This window comes from Bos taurus, chromosome 11 (genome assembly GCF_002263795.3).
Source record: "Bos taurus isolate L1 Dominette 01449 registration number 42190680 breed Hereford chromosome 11, ARS-UCD2.0, whole genome shotgun sequence".
Classification (NCBI taxonomy): domain Eukaryota; kingdom Metazoa; phylum Chordata; class Mammalia; order Artiodactyla; family Bovidae; genus Bos; species Bos taurus.
This window is the reverse complement of record NC_037338.1, coordinates 93,028,293-93,048,605: the sequence shown is the minus strand read 5'-3', so window position 1 is coordinate 93,048,605 and position 20,313 is coordinate 93,028,293. Positions and strand designations below refer to the sequence as shown.

The following is a 20,313-nucleotide window of genomic DNA, read 5'->3' as shown; positions in this document are numbered from 1 at the left end:
CCAATCAGTTGCCAGGTCCTGGCAATGAAATCCCCAAACTTCTACATTTTTTCTCTCTCGCAGCCCTACTGCTTCTGCCTTGGCCCAGGGTCCTGCTGCCTTTTACTGGGACAACGGCAATGGGCTCCGATCTGCTCTCCCTACCTCCACTCTCCCTCACTCCCTCCCTCTTTCTATCCTTCCTTTACTCCTCCCTCTCCCTTCCCCCTCCCCTTTCATTTTTCTTTTTTCATTGAAGGCAAAAAGTCTTAGAATTTCCTAGCAGTCCAGTGGTTAGAACTCTGCGCTCTCACTGCTGAGGGCCAGGTTCAATCTCTGGTTGGGGAACTAAGATCCCACAAGCCATGCAGCATAGCCAAAAAAAAAAAAAAAAAAAAAAAAACACCAAAGGTAATAAGCCTTCATTTTAAATTCAAAGTAAATTTAAAAGAACAAAAAGAGCTCCTTTATAATAAAGATGTTAATCCTTAACAAGGGCATGACGACCATATCTCAAATATTATTCAGTCAATCATTCATTCTCTTATTCATTCATGTGGCTAACATTTACTGAGTGCCTACCAGACATATGTACTAGGAGGAGGGATACAGAGATGAAATAAATTAGATTTCCTAATGTCCAGCACTACCAAGGGTCTATCCATGTCTCCTCCCACCCACAGAATTGTACAGAGTATTCAAATCTCTCTACACCAGAGCACAGACTCCACCCTGTCCAGCTTGGGTTCCCACTCTCCCCTAGGCACATCCTACACTCCAGTGAAACTGAACTGCTTGCTCTCTCCTTCATATATAAGCCCTCTGAGCTATTGCTCATGCTGTTCCCTCTGCCTGAAAATATTCTTCACCTAGCATCTCCAACCACCTAGATCCTACTCAACCTTCAGGGCCCATTTCAAATATTATCTCCTCCATGAAGCCTTCTAGGATTGTTCCAACTAGACGCATCCTCTGCAGGGGCTCAGCAGCGAGACTCTATAATAGAAAGATTGTGGGCTCTGGAGGCAGACCTAGTTTTCATCTCTGCTCTGTCAAGTGCCAACTAGGTGACTTTGGGCATGTTATGTAACTACTTTGTGCCTCACTTTTTCCATCTGTATAGTGGGGGTATCTATCTCATAGGGTTGCTGTGAGGAGGGAAGATTCAAGCAAAGCCACCATCTGAAATTATCTTCTCTGTTTGTTGGCAATATGCTAACTAGACAATAAGCTGCATGAGAGCAAGGATCTTGACAGTTTTAATATTCTTATCCCTGTACCTAATACTGGCAGATAGCAGACACACATATATACATGGAATGGATGTATCTCAGCTCTGCTGTTAATTAGAATATACGTCCTTGAACAAGTTACTTCACTTCTCTGGATCTCATTTACCTTAACTGTAAAATGGGAATAAACATTCCGACCTAAAAGAGTTGTCCTGAAGTTTAAAAGGGAAAAAAATTGAGAACGCGTCTGATACAAAGTCCTTTGCAGGGACAAAAAGACCGTCGTCTTTTTCCAGTCACGGATGTTCAAGGACGTACTGAATCAAACGAAGCCCTTACCTGCCATCTACAAATTCCCCAATATATTGGCTCCCCGTGTACTCCATGGCGCCTGTCTCTAGCGTCCAGTCTTTGGGACACCTGAGACTCAGCGCATCCTGCCTCACCATGACAACCAGGAGGGATGGGCGTGGCCGAGAAGAAGCCCCGCCCCTAGGGACTGGGAACTTCCCGGCTTTGCGCAGGCTCCGTGGCTTGTGGTTGGGCAAAGCAGTGCGCCTGCGTGCCGCCGCCGCCGCGCCTGCGCAGACGCTAGGTGGCCTCCGAGTTCGGAAGGGGAGTTCAAGGAGACGGGGGAGACGCGGCAGCGGGCACCTCCTCGGGGTCGCGGCTACAGCCATCATGCCGGGGATAGTGGAGCTGCCCTCTCTGGAGGATCTGAAAGTGCAGGAGGTGAGACTCGTCCGGAAGAAGGCAAGCGGGGCACAGGGCTGCAGCTTCCCGGGCCTAGGCCCAGCCGGGCTTGCACTCAGCGGACCCTGGGCCCCGGACCTCCCATCCCAACCCAATGCCCTCAACATGTACACAAGGTTGACCCTCGGACGTACCCCCGTCAGCTCGGGGAGACCCATCTTTCAGTAGCTCGAGAACTCTCCGCTTCCCGGCAGCAACCTGCTTCTCCTTTGCGTGAATAATAGTGGTATTTCTTATTAAGCACCAACCAGGGTCCTTTTACTTCATGTCACTTAGTACTCAAACGTCTCTGCAAAGTGAGTGTACAGCCCCGGGTGCTCACAGTCGAGGGAGAGAGACAGTCACCTTAAAGTAGCCTTGTCGCTGCAGAGTGCCTTGGAATGGAGCTCGAAAGCCGGAGAAAAAGGAGATAGTATTGGAGAGCGAATTTGCTAACAGCCTGGGAAAGTGTTTGGTAAAAGATCATTTAAAGCATTCATTTCCTCAAGAGCTGTCATTTGAATAATTACCATATGCACATACACTGGAAAATGAGATAGACCCTGACATCAGGGAGTTTATAGTCTAATAGGGAAACAGTTCAGTTACACTACAGTGTAGTTAGAGCTGTGAGAAGTGAAGACCGATAATACTAATTATAGCAAACACTAGACTCAGGCAGGATGCTAACAACAGACATTAATTCATAGACTCCTCCCAGCCAGGTGAGGATATAATTGATCTCTCCACGTTATAGATAACAATCCTGAGAGAAGTGATTTGCCCATGGTCACACCTCACACTGTAGAGCTACAATATGAACCCAGTTGTGAATTTTAAAGCCATACTTTTAAATGACCGTATTAGAGGCAAAAGCTCAGAAGATCGAGAAGGCTTAGCAGAATTTTGTGTTTTGCTGTTTGATGTGACTCTTGGTGGAAAGCAACAGTGACTGAGCCTGGAGAGGTACCTGAGGCTGAGGTAGGGCTCGGTTGCGACTTTCACAGGGGCAGACTGAGCAATTTGGACTTTGAATCCCATAGGTGAGGTGATGGGGAACTGTGGAAGATTTTAAGGCAAGGAAGTGTTAGAGCAGGACTGGATAATCAGGCTACATTGGAGGAGAAAGAGGAAGATGTAAAATTGCATGCCAAAAATTATATCACAGGTCCAGTATTGAGTATTTTACCTAGGTACTTCATTTCATCCTATATGCCTGTGAGAATGGAAACTATTATTTTCCTTGAATGAAAAGAGTTTTAGCTGTGTTTGGAGACTTTTTAATAAAGTGACATTTACCAAAAGGTGGGGAGTAGGTTCTGCCAGCACTCCGTTTGTTTCTTACCCCGCTGTGAAGCTGGATTAAGACTTTGAGTTGCTGTTTTTTTCATTGGCACTCTAATTTGGTTCAACAGTCATCTGAGGTTCTGCTTCTTGGGTGTATTCTATTTCTGGAATAAATTTGCCATTAGAGTTCACACAGTTGAATTGAGAAGCAGATAATTGCATAAATAACTAAAATACAGGACAAAATATGATTAAATGCTATGGACGAGGGCAAATATGATTTAAGAAAAGAGAGTAGGGGACTTCCTGGGGTTCCAGTGGTTAGAACTCTGTACTTCAACTACAAGGGTCATGGGTTCCATCCTTGGTTGAGGAACTGAGATTCCACCTGCTGGAAGGCAGGGCCAAAAATAAAAATAAAGAAGAGAGGATTTGAAGTTGTATTTAAATTCTAGGCCTAGCCATTTGGTTTGGCAACCTACTCCAATGTTCTTGCCTGGAGAATCCCAGGGACGGGGGAGCCTGGTGGGCTGCTGTCTGTGGGGTCACACAGAGTCGGACACGACTGAAGTGACTTAGCAGCAGCAGCAGCCATTTGGTTACCTTGATTAGTCAGTTTTCCTGTTTGCAGACAGTTATTTTATTTGTAAAATGAAGTGCTTCCAGCTGTCTAATCCTCTGAGGCAGTGAAGGGAACTGAAAGCACTTCTTGGGCATAATGTGAAACTTGGATAAATGGCACTTGCAGGATGGTATTTCTAGGCAGATATGGAGAGAAGAGCTTTCTAAATGAGACAGGATCTGAAAGGTAAGCAGGTGCGACCAAAAGACAGGTCAGGGAACAGTGAGTTCCAGGTGCTAGAGAACAGCCAGTACTTTTTTGAAGTCTGGTGTGTTGAGAAGGCAGAAGGATAGTTGGGATCCAGAAAGCTATGAATACCTTGTAAGAAACTTAGGCTTTAGTCTGCTGTTAAGCGTGACTCCTTCAAGGGTTTTGTCGCAGATTTAATAGCAGAGTAACGTAAGAATTGTCTTTTAGGACAGCAGTTCTATGAAGAATGATTGAAAGAGAGGAATAAGAAGAGCAAGGGGACCAGTCTTGGTGGCTGTTGAAATAACTGAGGAAGATATTATTGACTCCAATACGATTGGTGACTGTGCTTACAGAGAGGAAAGAACACGTTTATCTAGGATTGCTCAGACTTAGCAATGACTTAGCAGAGGCAGGAAAGGTTGAGGAATCAATGTCAGATTTGCACCCTGACAATAGGACTGAGGGAGCCAGAAGCAGTGGGTTTGAGAAGCAAGTTAAACCTACTTTGGACCTCATTGACCTTGGAGTTAATGACACATGCCTCTGGAAGACTAGTCAGAAGCTTTGTGCAGGAAACTCTTAGGACACATTGACCATTTTGAATAAAAATAATGGCCAGTATTTATGATGTCTCCTGAGAAGTCTGGATGCAGGTCAAGAAGCAATGGTTAAAACTGGACATCGAACAGCAAACTGTTTCCAAATTGGGAAAGGAGTATGTCAAGGCTGTATATTGTCATCCTGCTTACATGCAGAGTACATCATTTGAAATGCCAGGCTGGATGAAACACAAGATGGAATCAAGATTGCTAGGAGAAATATCAATAACCTCGGATACGCAGCTGACACAACCCTTATGGCAGAAAGCAAAGAAGTAAAGAGCCTTTTGATGAAAGTGAAAGAGGAGAATGAAAAAGTTGGCTTAAAATGCAACATTCAGAAAACTAAGATCATGGTATCCAGTCCCATCACTTCATGGCAAGTAGATAGGGAAACAGTGAGAGACTTTATTTTTTGGGGCTTCAAAAATCACTGCAGATGGTGACTGCAGCCATGAAATTAAAAGATGCTTGCTCCTTGGAAGAAAAGTTGTGATCAACCTAGACAGCATATTAAAAAGCAGAGACATTACTTTGCCTTCAGAGGTCCATCTGGTCAAAGCTATGGTTTTTCCAGTAGTTATGTATGGATGTGAGAGTTGGACCGTAAAGAAAGCTGAGTGCCAAAGAATTCATGCTTTTGAACTGTGGTGCTAGAGAAGACTCTTGAGAGTCTCTTGGACTGCAAGGAGATCCAGCCAGTCAATCCTAAAAGAAATAAGTCCTGAGAATTCATTGGAAGGACTGATTCTGAAGCTGAAACTGTAATACTTTGGCCACCTGATGTGAAGAACTGACTCATTGGAAAAGACCCTGATGCTGGGCAAGATTGAAGGCAGGAGGAAAAGGGGACGACAGAGGATTAAATGGTTGCATAGCATCACGAACTTGATGGACATGAGTTTAATCAAGCTCTGGGAGTTAGTGAAGGACAGGGAAGCCTGGCATGCTGCAGTCCATGGGGTCACAAAGAGTCGGACACGACTAAGCAGCTGAACTGAACGTATTTATGATGCACTTCTATGTGCTAGGCACTTCATAATATTTTTATGTGTATTGACTCACTTAAGCCTCACAACAGTTCCATCAGCTGAGTACTGTCATCCTCCATTTTATGTAAATTAAGCAAAATACAAAGCCTAGTATAAATTAAGTACTCCAATAAAAAAAAAAGGGTGTCAATTGGGTGTAAGGAAGAGAGAATAGGACTAGAAGGTTGCTTGTAGATTGTGGGACTTTTTCTGCCCCCCTTTCCAACACCTGCAGACTGTATAAACCTGGTGTGCAGTGAGGCTGTTATGGGGACAGATAAAGAAGGGTGTTGAAATTCTGTGTTCTTTTGAGACAAAGGGAGCTGAATGGATCTGAGAGGGTATTCACGGTAAACAGCTGTGCAAGGATGTGGTTTCTGCTGGAACTCAAATCAGTCTTAGTGAAGAAGCAGGTGAGGGCTGTTGGCAACATCCGTGGTCGCGATGTAGTGGCAAGCCGCGCAATGGGAGGTCACAGTCTCTCCTGCCAGTTCTCTGCTTGCCACTGACGTGCCGTGCCATCTTGAGCACTTGGCTCCTCTTCCTCAGGAAATAAGTTCAGTGAGTTCTCAGCCTTGATTTCCCTGCAACAGGGTATTCTATTATGTGCTCAACAGCATGGGCATGCCTAGATTGGGGTAAGACATTGGCAAGGAAGTAAGGCAAAGAAAGCCATAGACTTTTGGTGGCATGATAGCTGTGGAAGCATCAGAGTAATTAAATCAGCCATTTAAAGATGTTCTAAGGCATTCAACAAGGAAATCAATACAGCTAACTTAATTTAAAAAATATATTAGGCTTTAAAAATAGTTTGTCTTGATTTTTAGTCTCCCAGCCCTCTATAGATAATACAGCAAGCAAGCATGTACCACTCAACTAACTGAAATAAACTGTTACCAAAACTGGAATGCAGAATTTTAACAGATGTGTAAAGAAACTTATCAGAATTGTCATGGCAAATTTCACTTCCATCCTAAATTCACCTTTGCTTTGATAATTTTAACAGTTGTAATATTAGTGTCGTGTTAGTCGCTCGCTCAGTCATGTCTGACTCTTGGACCCCATAGACTGTAGCCTGCCAAACTCTTCTGTTCATGGAATTCTCCAGGCAAGAATACTGGAGTGGGTAGCCATTCCCTTCTTCAGGGGATCGTCCCAACCCAGGGATCAAATCCAGGTCTTTTGCATTGCAGGTGGAGTCTTTACCATCTGAGCCACCAGGAAAGCCCATGTAATAGTAGTCACAGCCATAACTTTATTCTCTTCCTATAGTGTTTAGATGAATTATCTTTTCATCTTTTCTTGCCTTTGGTCTTATTAAAAATAATAATAACTTAACCTAAGGCTATGTGAAGTTTGTAAAAAATGAAATAATAAAAATTTTATTATTATAAATAATATAAAATTATTCTCATGCAAAAATTCTTGATATTTACAAATCAAATCCAGTGGTATCTTAAGCATAATGCACGAGGACAGACTAGATTTTACTCGAGTACACTGGATCGGTTTTAGAAAATCTGTTAATGCTCTTCATGACATTTATAGATTAATGAAAAATAAACCTGAAAATTTCAGTCTTTCCTGGTGGAGGAATCAGCAGTGAAACAAAGCCAGTTATGATTAGAAAGAAACTTCCCTAATGAGGAACGTGTAGGCAAGTATATCCCAGACACCAACAGCCCTTATCATGCCAAACTACTTTAAAGTTGGGAACAAAGCAGGGAAGCCTGCCATCATTGCTGTTTCTCTGTGTCATCCTGGAACTTCTGGTCAGAGCATTAAGAGAGGAAAGGAGAAGAAGGTAAAGAAGTAACTATCAGAGAGGAGGGCTTCCCTGGGGGCTCAGATGGTAAAGAGTCTGCCTACAATGTGGGAGACCTGAATTCAGTCCCCAGGACAGGAAGATCCCCTGGAGGAGGGCATGGCAACCCACTCCAGTATTCTTACCTGGAGAATCCCCATGGACAGAGGAGCCTGGTGGGCTACAGTCCCTGGGGTCGCAGAGTCGGACACAACTGAGCGACTAAGCACATCAGAGAGGAAGGGAGGCAGTTTTTACTTGTACATGGAAGCTTTTCTGTTAATCTTCTGGAGTTGCCTATCAGAACTGATGAGAGTTAGTGAAGTATGGCTGTAGAGAAGATGCAGTGTACAGACTAGCAATAACTAACTTGAAAATGTAAGGGAAATATAACCTATCTAGAGAGTATCCAAAATATGAGAACATTAAGAAATAAATAAGAAACATGCAAGATTCCTGTATGGGAAACTAATTTTAACCGAGGGAAGTGAGAATGAGCTAACTGGAGAGACATACTGATAACTATGTTCTGGATGAGAAGGCATCGCCCAGATAGTCTTAACCTCTCCTGTAACTGTTACATCCCTTGCTGCCTGTCTGGAGTGAGTGCTATGCACCAGGTATAAAAGCCACCGGTGCCCCCAGAGAGCACCCTCTACACGACCAGCCCCTTGGCTGTACCAGCCTCATCTCCCCACTCCTGGTCCATACTTCCTCCTTCAGCCACACAAACCCAGTCTCTCCACCCCATCCTCTCCAGGCCTCTGTGTCAGGGGTTTCCTTCCCACGGCTAGAAAAATCTGCCCCCCTTCCCCAATTTCTCTTTCTGCTCTCGTTCCCCAGCTGCCATCACAAGCCAAGTATTTAATGCCTTGTTTTACCCTGTCTTGTTCTCATTCGTGACAGCTCCTTGTGCTCAGCACTGTTTTGGGTGCTTGGTGGACCGTGGTAAATATCACCTTAATTAGAATTTAGGGAGAATGGGCATCTCTACAGTAGTGGACTTCTGTTGAAAACAAAACCCCTGCCCTCTTGGAGCTTACGTTCCAGTGGTCACAGATCGAGTGACCACAGGTGCTAGCTTATCTAAGATGATCAGGGAGAGACTCTCTGGGGAGATAAAATGTGAGCAGAGACCCAGTATTGTAAAAGTGCCCTTTCCATTCTAATGTGATATATAACTAGACTTAGCACGACTGCAATGCAAACTATCGGGGGAGGGGTGCTCATCTGTAAGAACAGCTGGACCAGTTTTGAAAAGGAGGGCTGCTGAGGAAGATGGTCTTCCCAGACAACAAACAGTAATTAAAACTGCCGCGGTACTGGTACCGGAAAAGAGGCCAGTGGGACCCCTGCTGCAGCAGCTGCTAGACAGGCTCTGGGCAGTATGGTGAGCTGGCTGGCTACTCTGTGCTTCTCGAGAAACTGCTGGGCTGCGAGTGAGTGCGACTGGCGTAGTTGTAGGGATGGCTGCCTTGAATACACTCTGAACTTCACAAAGTTCACAAATGTAGTACTTTATTCTTAATAATAACTTGCTGGACTATCAGCTCTCATTGGTCCCTTCTGGTCTCTAATCTTCTGTGATTCTGTCGTCTTCTGGAAATTTTACATATCTTTCCACTGTTATTCCTGGAAAGGAGACTCATCCATGCTCCTCAGGGTTGGTTCCTCCCCTTACATCCCCGAAGCCTCCATCTCCCTTCAGAGTTCTGCTTTCTGTCTCACAAAGATCTAAGGATTCTCTTGGGGTTGCCGTTCCCTTATGTCTAAAGTGGGAGTTGGTGATATCAGCCTGATGAGATTATTACACAGGTGTGTTTTCTGGGCCAAGTCAGAACAAGAGTACCTTCCTGTTCCCTCTGTCTTGATGATCTCAAGGAGAGGTTGAGGACCTAGTGTTCTGGTCACGAATCTGTGATCCTTCTCCCCCGTCCCTCTCCCCAGGTGAAAGTCAGTTCGTCTGTGCTGAAAGCTGCGGCCCATCACTACGGAGCTCAGTGCGACAAGCCCAACAAGGAGTTCATGCTATGCCGGTGGGAAGAGAAGGACCCCCGTCGATGTTTAGAGGAAGGCAAGCTTGTCAACCAGTGTGCCCTGGAGTTCTTCAGGTAGGATCTTTTCACCTAAGTGCGGGTGGGCTGAATCATCAAGGTGTGTGTTATCTTCTTGGTGAATGTCCAGCTAAATTAAGTGGAAGGATAATTTTACTAATTCTGGTAGGAAATAGAAGGCTTTGCAATCAGATAGACCACTATAAAGCTCACAATTGTTATGTGTTTTTATTATTTGGCATGTTCTTTTTCTTTTTTAATTTTTTTTGAAGTTGAGTTGATTTATACTGTTAATGTGGCATTATACAATGTTACTGATTTCTGCTGTACGACAAGAGTGATTCAGTTATATATATGTGTGTTCTTTTTTTTTTAATATTCTTTTCCATTATAGCTTATCACAGAATATTGACTCTAGTTCCCTGTGCTATACAGTAATATCTTGTTTTTTTTAATCCATCCCACATATAATAATTTGCATTTCTGTATCTGTGAGTCTGTTTCATAGATGTGTGTGTTTGTGCTGTATTTTAGATCCTGCAGATAAGTGATATCATACTGTAGTTGTCTCTGTCTGACGTCACTTAGTTTAATCTCTAGGTCTGTCTGTGTTATTGTAAATGGCATTATTTCATTCTGTTTTATGGCTGAGTAGGATTCCATTGTACAGGGTTCCCAGGTAGCACTAGTGGTAAAGAACCCACCTGCCAATGCAGGAGATGTAAGGGATGCAGGTTCAATCCCTGGGTCAGGAAGCTCCCCTGCAGGAGGGCATGGCAACCCACTCCAGTATTCTTGCTTGGAGACTCCCATGGACAGAGGAGCCTGATGGGCTGCAGTCCACGGTGTCGCAAAGAGGCGGACACGACTGACGCCACTTAGCGTGCAGGAGTCCATTGTGTACACCCACCCTCCCACATCTTCTTTATCTGTTCAGTTATTGATGGGCGTTTAGGTTGTTTTCCATGTCTTGTCTATTGTGAATACTGGCATGTTCTTTAATCTCTGTGAATTACAATTTCCAAAATAGAGTAATACCTGTTATATAAGATTGTTGTGAGAAATTTGAAAAGGCACATAAAAGCAACTAAGAACAGTGCTTGCTAGCTGTCAGGCATTCACTGGTTTGTTATCATCATCATTACTGTAGGACACACAGTTATGATGGAAAGGAAGGTGTGTTTAGAGTCAAATGTTTAGATAGGCCACTAAGTACTGTAAGTAGAAAAAGTCCAAATTGTAATTGTAGGAAAATGTTTTAATAACCATATTACTCAAAACTCAAGGGGACAGAAACTGAATTCATAAGGAATTGACTCATGTAAGTGTAAAGTCCAAAAATGGGATTGGCATCAGGCAGGGCTGGATCCAAGGGCTTAAATAATTTCATAACTACTTGGTGTCTTTTTGCTTCACCTCTTCTCCCCTCAGTTTCTTAGTTCTGCTTTTCTCTATCAAACTCATTTTCAAAGAGACTTTCCTTGCTGTAGCAGAAATGGCCTCTAGCCACTCGAAGCTTCTAGGCTCCTTACTTAGCAGACCCAGATGGAGTGCCCCCCACTAGCATGAGCTGAGGTTCCTGGAACTGAGTCTCATTGTCCTGGCTGGTCGACTTCATGTATGTGTCTCTGAATTAGTTAGGTTTTGAGAGATAAAATACTGTGACTGGTCAAGCCTTGCCATAAGTGGGGAGTAGACTTAGACTCATCTGAATCACATTGCCAAGCCATAGGGAGTGGTTGTTCCCCAAAGGAGAATCTGAAGGATGTTCCAGAAGAATGGGGAATGACTGCTGACTAGACAAATGAACAGATGTCCCCTACAGTGACGTAAGAGCTATTCACACAATAGCTGTTTTCCTTCTTTCTTGCTTTTGCTGTCTTTGTCCACAAGCAGAGATACTTTGTACTTAAAAGTCATAGTGTGCGTATTCATTTGAAATACTCATTTTTCTCTTGAAACTATTGGAAACATTCTTTCAAGTTGCTCCCTCTTTGTGATCATAATTTTTCAGTTCAGTTCAGTTCAGTCGCGTCCCACTCTTTGCGACCCCATGAATCGCAGCACGCCAGGCCTCCCTGTCCATCACCAACTCCCGGAGTTCACTCAGACTCACATCCATTGAGTCAGTGATGCCATCCAGCCATCTCCTCCTCTGTCGTCCCCTTCTCCTCCTGCCCCCAGTCCCTCCCAGCATCAGAATCTTTTCCAATGAGTCAGCTCTTCGCATGAGGTGGCCAAAGTACTGGAGTTTCAGCTTTAGCATCATTTCTTCCAAAGAAATCCCAGGGCTAATCTCCTTCAGAATGGACTGGTTGGATCTCCTTGCAGTCCAAGGGACTCTCAAGAGTCTTCTCCAACACCACAGTTCAAAAGCATCAATTCTTGGGCACTCAGCCTTCTTCACAGTCCAACTGTCACATCCATACATGACCACTGGAAAAACCGTAGCCTTGACTAGATGGACCTTTGTTGGCAAAGTAATGTCTCTGCTTTTGAATATGCTATCTAGGTTGGTCATAACTTTTCTTCCAAGGAGTAAGCGTCTTTTAATTTCATGGCTGCAGTCACCATCTGCAGTGATTTTGGAGCCCAAAAAAATAAAGTCTGACATTGTTTCCACTGTTTCCCCATCTATTTCCCATGAAGTGATGGGACCGGATGCCATGATCTTCGTTTTCACCAACTTTGTCACTCTCCTCTTTCACGTTTATCAAGAGGCTTTTTAGTTCCTCTTCACTTTCTGCCATAAGGGCATTTTTAATGGCTGTCTAATATTCCACTGGTAGATAAACCAGTCATAATGTACCTTATGATTCTTGTTACTAAACATCATTGTTGATTTCTGTTTTTGATTGTTTTGGATAAATCTGCAGTGGTTATATTTGTGTAGAGATCATTTTAATTTTTTAATTAATAAATTAGCATACATTTCCCAGCAATGAGATTATTCTTTAAAAGGCTTTGAACATGATTTATGACTCTTGAATTACAGTTGCCCTGTCTTTTGAAGTTGGGTCAGTTTATGCTGTACTCAGCACTGTATCCTGATATGCGTCACCAGCATTGCATTTGATTTAAACATTGATAGGTACAAAATGGTATTTTATTCCTGCTTGAATTTGTATTCATTTGATTGCTAATAAGGTAGAATATGTATTCATTTGAAAGCTTTTTATTTTCTAAGAACTTTGGCAAAGCATTTTTCCTTAAGTGAGAAGTGTTTGGATTTCACAAGCTTCCAGGATGCTGAAGTCTCCTGCTGTATGAACTAGTAGATAATTGTTTGTTCATGTAGGTGCCAGGGTAGCAGAGTCCAGATCACAGCCTCAGTGCCAGAGTAATGGTTTGCACCCTTCTTCTGCCACAGCATATTGGAGGAGTGCAAAGTTCCAACTGGTCATGCTAGCTCACTACCAAGCATGATTCTCAAGTCAAGGTTTTGTGCAGTCGCTCAGTTGTGTCCGACTCTTTGCAACCCTGTGGACTGCATGCACCATGCCAGGCTTCTCTGTCCATCACCATCTCCCAGAGCTTGCTCAAACTCATGTCCATTATTCAGTGATGCCATCCAACCATCTCATCCTCTGGTGTCCCCTTCTCCTCCTGCCTTCAGTCTTTCCTAGCATCAGGGTCTTTTCCAGTGAGTCGGCTCTTAGCATAAAGTGGCCAGAGTATTGGAGCTTCAGCTTCAGCATCAGTCCTTCCAATGAATATTCAGGATTGACTTCCTCTAGGGTTGACTGGTTTGATCTTGCTGTCCAAGGGACTCTCAAGAGTCTTCTCCAGCACCACAGTTCGAAGGCATCAATTCTTCGGCACTCAGCCTTTTTTATTGTCCAGCTCTCACATCCATACATGACTACTGGAAAAACCATAGCTTTGACTCTGCGGACCTTCGTAGGCAAAGAAATGTCTCTGCTTTTTAATATGCTGTCTAGGTTTGTCATTACTTTTCTTCCAAGGAGCAAGCAGCTCCTTTAATTTCCTAGCTGCAGTCACTGTCCACAGTGATTTTGGAGCCCAAGTAAATAGTCTGTCACTGTTTCCATTGTTTCCCCATCTATTTGCCATGAAATGATGGGATCAGATGCCATGATCTTCATTTTTTGAATGTTGACTTTTAAGCCAGCCTTTTCATTCTCCTCTGTCACCTTCATCAAGAGGCTCTTTAGTTCCTAGTTTCTTTAGTCAAGGTTCAGTTCAGTTCAGTTCAGTCACTCAGTCGTGTCCAACTCTTTGTGCCCCATGAATTGCAGCACGCCAGGCCTCCCTGTCCATCACCAACTCCCGGAGTTCACTCAGACTCATGTCCATCGAGTCAGTGATGCCATCCAGCCATCTCATCCTCTGTCGTCCCCTTCTCCTCCTGCCCCCGTACCGTAGAAGTCTAGGTTAGTGAGACTAGAGATAACTCCGAAAAGCTCCCTAGGCTTTGACATTCCTTCTTCCTTCCTCTTGTACCTCCTGTCACCCCTCCAAAGGTTATTCTCAAAATACCTGGAAGGGTGTCAGTTACACCCTGGAAGGGTGTAAGAAACTGATATCCATTGGTTGCCTTACAGGAGCGGGACTGAGCAGGAATGAAAAGCCAGTTTTTCTTTTGTATTTTCTTCAGCCACCTCTGAAGTTCTTATGTTAAATATGATTCCTGTGTTCATTGTAGCTAGGTTCTTGGAAAATGACAAGTAAGTTCTTCATTATTATTCCAACAGGGGAAGGAGGCACTCTACGCTTCTTCCACTGCCTCAGATAGCCTTTTACATAAAATAACAGTATTTTATTCTTGCCTGAATTCGCATTTATTTGATTACTAGCAAGGTTGAATGGTAAGAGAAGGGGAATTTTGCAAAATAATGGCTTATCCCTTTCATACACAAGTTACTTTTCCTTCAACCACTTTTGGTGACCACAAAATGAATTATATTTTATGTTGCTTCTTAAGAGAGCAAATATAGTTTAACTTTCTTATTAATGACAAGAATTAATCTCTGTTTTTGTTCAGTGCACAAATAGAATGAAGTCCTTGAGCTTTGGAGGTGTGGAGAGTGGTCTGCCTCTACACTGATTGGCCCCCAAGATCAGAAGATCCTTGTCAATTTGTGAATTTGCTTTTTATAATTCCGTCTCCTCCTTTGTCATTTTCTGTCGCCTCTGACTTCTGTCAGCACCACATCTCTGAGTATGCCTCCCTCTCTTCTAAAATTTCAAAGCTGGGAAACTTTAGAATTGGATCTAAGGGGAATAAATAGGTCCCAAGTGAGTTATCTGAGGAAAATATATACACCTTAGACCTTTTTTGTTTTAAAAATATGTATTTATTAATGTATTTAGCTGTGTCGGGTCTTAGTTGCAACACGTTGGATCTAGTTCTGAATCCAGGCCCTCTGCATTGGGAGCATGGAGTCTTAGCCACTAGAGTACAGGGAAGTCCCAGGTGACAGTCTTTTGGAATTTCTTTTCATTTATTTTTGCTGTATAAAGAAATTAGGTCGTGTGCCTCAGATCTTTTTTTTACATATTGATCCTCAACCTGAGGATCTCCAGGTTCCCTTCAAGTGAGGTAAGAGTACTCTCATACCTTTCAGAAAGCAAGGCTGTGTGTTTGAGGTCTGTATCAAATTTTTCCCCACTTTTTTGTTTTTCATGGTTCTGCAAAGAGCTTCCCCTAACCAAGGGCTTCCCAGCTGGCGCAGTGGAAAAGAAAATGCCTATCAGTACAGGAGACCCAGGAGATGCCGGTTCGATCCCTGGGTCAGGAGTAGGAAATGGCAACCCTCTCCAGTATTCTTGCCTAGAAAATTCCAATGGACAGAGGAGCCTGGCAGGCTACAGTCCATGAAGTCGCAAAGAATCAGACGTGACTGAGCGCGCGCGTGCATGCACACATGCACACACACACAGACGCACACTCCTAACCAAGCCCTCTTTTCCAGGCAGATAAAGCGGCACTGTGCGGAGCCTTTTACGGAATACTGGACCTGCATCGATTACTCCGGCCTGCAGCTATTTCGTCGCTGTCGCAAACAGCAGGCGCAGTTTGATGAGTGTGTGCTGGACAAACTGGGCTGGGTGCGGCCGGACCTGGGGGACCTGTCAAAGGTAACATGATTTCCTGCTGGTCTTTCTCTCCCTGAGGGTGGGGAAAGGCAGGAGGAGGTCCAGAAAGGGTCTTTTGTGAGTTCAGGTCTGATGTGACAGATCCAAACTGACCAGACAGCTCAGCTAGGGAGTGATTATCCACAGCCCAGAGTTTACTTAGTAGAAATGCGCCTTTACATAGATCTTCCAGCATGAGCAGGTTTCTTGTTGGTTAATTATTAGTAGCTAACTGAAGAACAGTAGGGAGTAGATGAGGATAAAATGTTTAAGGGGCTCGGTCAGTTGAAAACATTGAGGTTATTATGGGGAAATGGGTTTGAGGTTATGCCTGATTTTTCAGGAGCATACCTGAGATTTTTTTTTTTTTAAGTAATACCTGTAGTTTTAAAAGCATGTTTTCCTACTTTCTCCTTTATTTCCTGTCTCAGCTGTGATACCACCATCTATTGAAACCTCAGAGCTAGAAGAAACCTGAACATCTCTCTTCTTCACTTAGCCCTCTGTCTTCCTTTATCCAGTCCTCAATTCCTCTAGATCAGCATCTCCTGGAATATTATTTTAAAACCTCACACTGTCCTCACTTCCTGGACAGGCGTTCTTAACTGGGCTACATGAGCTTCTGGGAGGGTAGGGTGGATGACTATAGGCATGATCTGTGTGGAAAATAAATATGACTATCCATTAAAAAAAAAAAAAAACTTTTCAAAGGGGCTTCTTATTTGCTCATAAAACTGAGCATCCCCTCTGTATCCTGAGACGCATGGCCCTTTGTGATCTGAACTGTCCCTGCTTCTTAAGCATCGTCTCCTCCATTCCTTCTGGGAAGCATAGGTAGCAAGGCGTGGCGGGAAAGACTGGTTTCATGACTTCATTGCTCTGGGATCTTGAGCAAATTGCTAACCCTCTCCTCTCCTACCACAGTTATAAGATGGGACCAGTATTAGTCCCTGTTTTTCTGTGGGGATTAAGCTAAGGAGGTTATGTGAAGCCCCAGCATGATGTTGACCCATAGGCCCATAATTATTCATGTTCCCTTCCCTTTGTGTGTGGCATCTGTGGATGATAGTTGGGTCTTAAGCTTGTTGCCAGAAGTAGAGGAATGATTTAGCAATTTTATTTGGTATCTGGCAAATATTTCCTTCAGATACCTTCTTTTGCTGCAGTGAACAACTTATTTATTTTTATTGAAATATAGTTGATTTACAGTGCTGTGTTAGTTTCAGGTGTACAGTAAAGTGATTCAGTTATACATGTATATTAATATGTATATATATTCTTTTTTAAAACATATTCTCATCATTAGATGCTCTTATTGTATACTGAGTATAATTCCCTGTGCTATACAATAGGTCCTTGTTGGTTATCTGTTTTATATATAGTAGTGTATATATTCTGATCCAAAGTGAGCAAATTATTTTTATTTACTTTTTTAAGAAATAATTATTTTTATTTAGTATTTATTTATTTTGGTTACGCTGGGTCTTAGTAATGTGGCACACGGGATCTTCCATCTTCTTTGTATTACACAAGATCTGTTAGTTACGGCACGCAGGATCTAGTTCCCTGACCAGGGATTGGACCTGGGCCCCCTGCATTGGGAGCTCAGAGTCTTATACACTGGCCCACCAGGGAAGTCTACCAAGTTATTTTGAATAGTTGATAATTCTAAGTTGGAAAGTGGTAGAACTTTTACCTCTAATAAAGAAAACTGCCTTTTCTCATTTCTGTCTCATGAAAGGAGAATTTACAAATCATGCTGTTAAGAAAGTATATTTATTCCTGAATCTTTGTATTAACCCTTTTAAAAAACCTTGCAAAGAAAAAGGTATTGTTACCTGAACTCTTTCCAGAAGTGTATTTCATTAAGAAGATTACCAGCTTTGGTTATACTTGAGTTCAGTCTCTAAGAAGGGTCGTAACTGGCCGACAGAGTCTGTACTCAGCATCGCTCACTCGTGCGTCCTGGCCCCTGCCCTGCCACGTGCACCTGGTGAGTTCCTCGTCCAGTCGCAGCTCAGGTGTCGGGTCTCTGTGAAGTTTCTGGCTTTCCTAGGTAGGATTGCGCTCTCCCACCCGTAATTCCTTTGCCCTGATAATGTTAATTTTGAAAATAACTAATGAAGCATCTGCTCCATACATTAGGCGCTTCACGTGTGTTATTCTAATAACCCTGGGAGCTACTGTTGGCCCCGTTTACAGATGGGAAATTGAAAGTTCAGTCAGATCCCCAAGGTCATTTACCTAGTAATTAGTTTGACCACATGCTTCTGCTCCTTTTGTTTTGAGTCTGGTGCAGAAGAGGAAGTTGTTTCATTGTCCCTTCCACAGTAATTTGTCCTTTAAAGGGGCCCTTTTATTTTCTCTAGATTTATTTCACAGACATCTTGAATTCCTTAAAGGAGCTTCAAATGCCAGCTGGAGGCATTTGGAATACTCTGTCAAGCAACAAGGAACCATTAGTGATCTCTAATTATAGCGGAGAGATGAGAAAACTGTTTTAAAAGCAAATGAAAAACTATTCTGGACTTGTAGTCAGAAGACTGGAGTTCTAGCTCCAGCTCTGACATTTACAGTGTCCTGATCTTAGATAAGCCAGCATCTCTGCTCCTCTTCTGTGGACTGGAGATAATTATACCTCAGAGGGTGATTATAATAAGAATTGTGAGACTGTGTCCATGAAAGCTCTGTTCACAATAAATGGTGTTTGAATTTGTACATCTGGGAAGATTGATCTGGTTGTATCACATGGGGCGGCTTAGGAGACCACTAGATAACAAGACCGTTAATAACTGTGGCCTTCCGTCTTTCTGCTTCTCTGGGCCCATTTCCTCATCTTTACAGTGAGAACAGTTTCTGCTGGGTGTCTGATGGAGACTTCTGTGTGCTAATGGGGGTGTAAAATTCCATCTTCCTCTCCCCTTGGACCCCAGTTCTGTGCTCTACCCTCACCTGGCCCGTTGGCTCAGCACCCCCAGTCTAGCTTTTGCACACTCTGTCCTGGCCTACAGATGTGATTAAGTACTTCCTTGCTCCAGTAACATCTGTTGCCACTGGATTAAAATTCAAACGTCTTTGCATATTTTTCACCGCCCTTCATCATCTGGCTCCTGCCTCCCAGCATCTCTCGACATGTAAAAAGCACAGACTCTGGAGCAGGCAGAGCTGGCTTCAAGTCCCGGTGCTTCCACTGTTGGCCTGGTGGCCCCACTGAAGCTGCAGGTTGACTCTGAGGAGTGTCAGCGTGAACTGGAATAATGTCTTCAACGACAGGACCAGGCGCACAGCCTGTCCTTTGGCTGTTTAAGGACGTGCCTCCCTCCCTATCTGTGTACTCTTGGTTTACTTGGAAGGTCTTTTCTTCTCTGCCTTCCTGATTGGTTCCTATTCATCCTTCAAGATGGAGCTAAATACTCCCCCTTCAGAAATAGTTGGAGCCCCTAGAGGACAGCGGGTGGGTGGAGGTCCTGTTTCTCCCGCCCCCCACCCCCGTGACTTGCCTGGGAAGCCCTCGGGGATGGCCTCCTGTCGGTCTCCCGCAGCGAGGACTATGTGAATCTTGTTCCCTTCTGTATCCTAACTTCTTCCATACGGAGTGGCACAGAGTAGGCGTTCTTCAGTGTGTATTCAGGGTGGAGTGTGATGTGCTAGGGCTTCAGAGATGAGGAGGCAGGGGCAGAGAGGAGACCGGTAGGTGTGTTTGTGGCCACAGCTCCTACACCTGACTCTCAGCTTCCCTTTTCCTCTTCTTCCCTCCGCAGGTCACCAAAGTGAAAACAGATCGGCCTTTACCAGAGAATCCCTATCACTCAAGAGCAAGGCCAGAGCCCAACCCTGAGGTGGAAGGCGATCTGAAGCCCGCCAGGCACGGCAGCCGCCTCTTTTTCTGGACCATGTGAAGATGGGTCCGTGGCCCCACACCCAGGCACGCGCCCAGGCAGCGGGCAGTGAACTCTCCCGCCGTTTGCATCAACCGATAGAGGGCTCTTTCCGGGATCACAAACATTAACCAAAACGTTAATTTATGTGACTTGGCAGTTATTCTATACCATTTCCTGCCCATTAAAAATTTTAAAGGAAACAGTTGTATTTTATTATGTTTTCTATAACCTTCTGGCCTTTAAAGATGACTTCCCCTTGCTTTTTCTCCTTGTGGTCCTGCCTGTTCCCTCCCTCGCTCTCTCTGTTTTAAGTAGGCAACTGCCAGTGCAGGAGGGGAGCCTCATGGGATCACGGACAGGTGAACGTGTAAAGGAGAGGCTTTGTTACCTGCGACGGCACCTCAGGACCAGTCTGTAATCACACATTTTGAAGTCTCCATTTTTCTTCCCATCCGACGTCTCAGACAAATAGAGTTCCCTGAAGGTCATACAAGGGAAGCGTCCAGGATAGAAGAAGCACAGAAACATTTGCGCCTGTGACTCAGGCCATGGGCGGGGCACCTGGCTGGGTCTTCTGCAGTCTCGCTCAAAGTTCCTTAAAGAACCAAACTTCCACCACTTCCCCTCGATATCCCATCCTCAAGCGTTATAACCCAGATGTTTTTCCTGATAGACAAGGGAGTTGGAGGCTGAACTCCCAGCTCCAAAGCCAGGAAGTCGGGAGGTCTGAGTGTCAGTTCCAGCCTTGGGTGTGTTTCTTAACCTCTTATGAGAGGTTGAATTTGAGGACAAACTAAAGGG

The 20,313-nt window shown here is 44.0% G+C and overlaps 2 protein-coding genes across 7 annotated transcripts in view; one reads left to right on the top strand and one right to left on the bottom strand.

Annotated features, from left to right (window-relative positions):
• Nucleotides 1–1,698, bottom strand: part of MORN5 (MORN repeat containing 5) — a 34,531-nt gene extending 32,833 nt beyond the window's left edge. For 2 of the 6 annotated variants that reach the window (XM_059891472.1, XM_010810248.4), the window contains exon 1: nucleotides 1,551–1,698. In XM_059891472.1, the coding sequence (XP_059747455.1) occupies nucleotides 1,551–1,660 (110 nt within the window). In that variant the 5' untranslated portion in view covers nucleotides 1,661–1,698. The remainder of the gene's footprint in view (nucleotides 1–1,550) is intronic. The other 4 variants (XM_059891471.1, XM_010810246.4, XM_010810247.3 and 1 more) reach the window with 3 other exon arrangements.
• Nucleotides 1,699–1,793: 95 nt separating this feature from the next.
• Nucleotides 1,794–19,712, top strand: NDUFA8 (NADH:ubiquinone oxidoreductase subunit A8). The gene is given in 4 exon segments (NM_175826.4): nucleotides 1,794–1,943; nucleotides 9,426–9,589; nucleotides 15,469–15,634; nucleotides 19,393–19,712. Coding segments are annotated over 4 exon segments (519 nt in total). The 5' UTR covers nucleotides 1,794–1,892; the 3' UTR covers nucleotides 19,531–19,712.
• The last annotated feature ends 601 nt before the right edge of the window (nucleotides 19,713–20,313 follow it).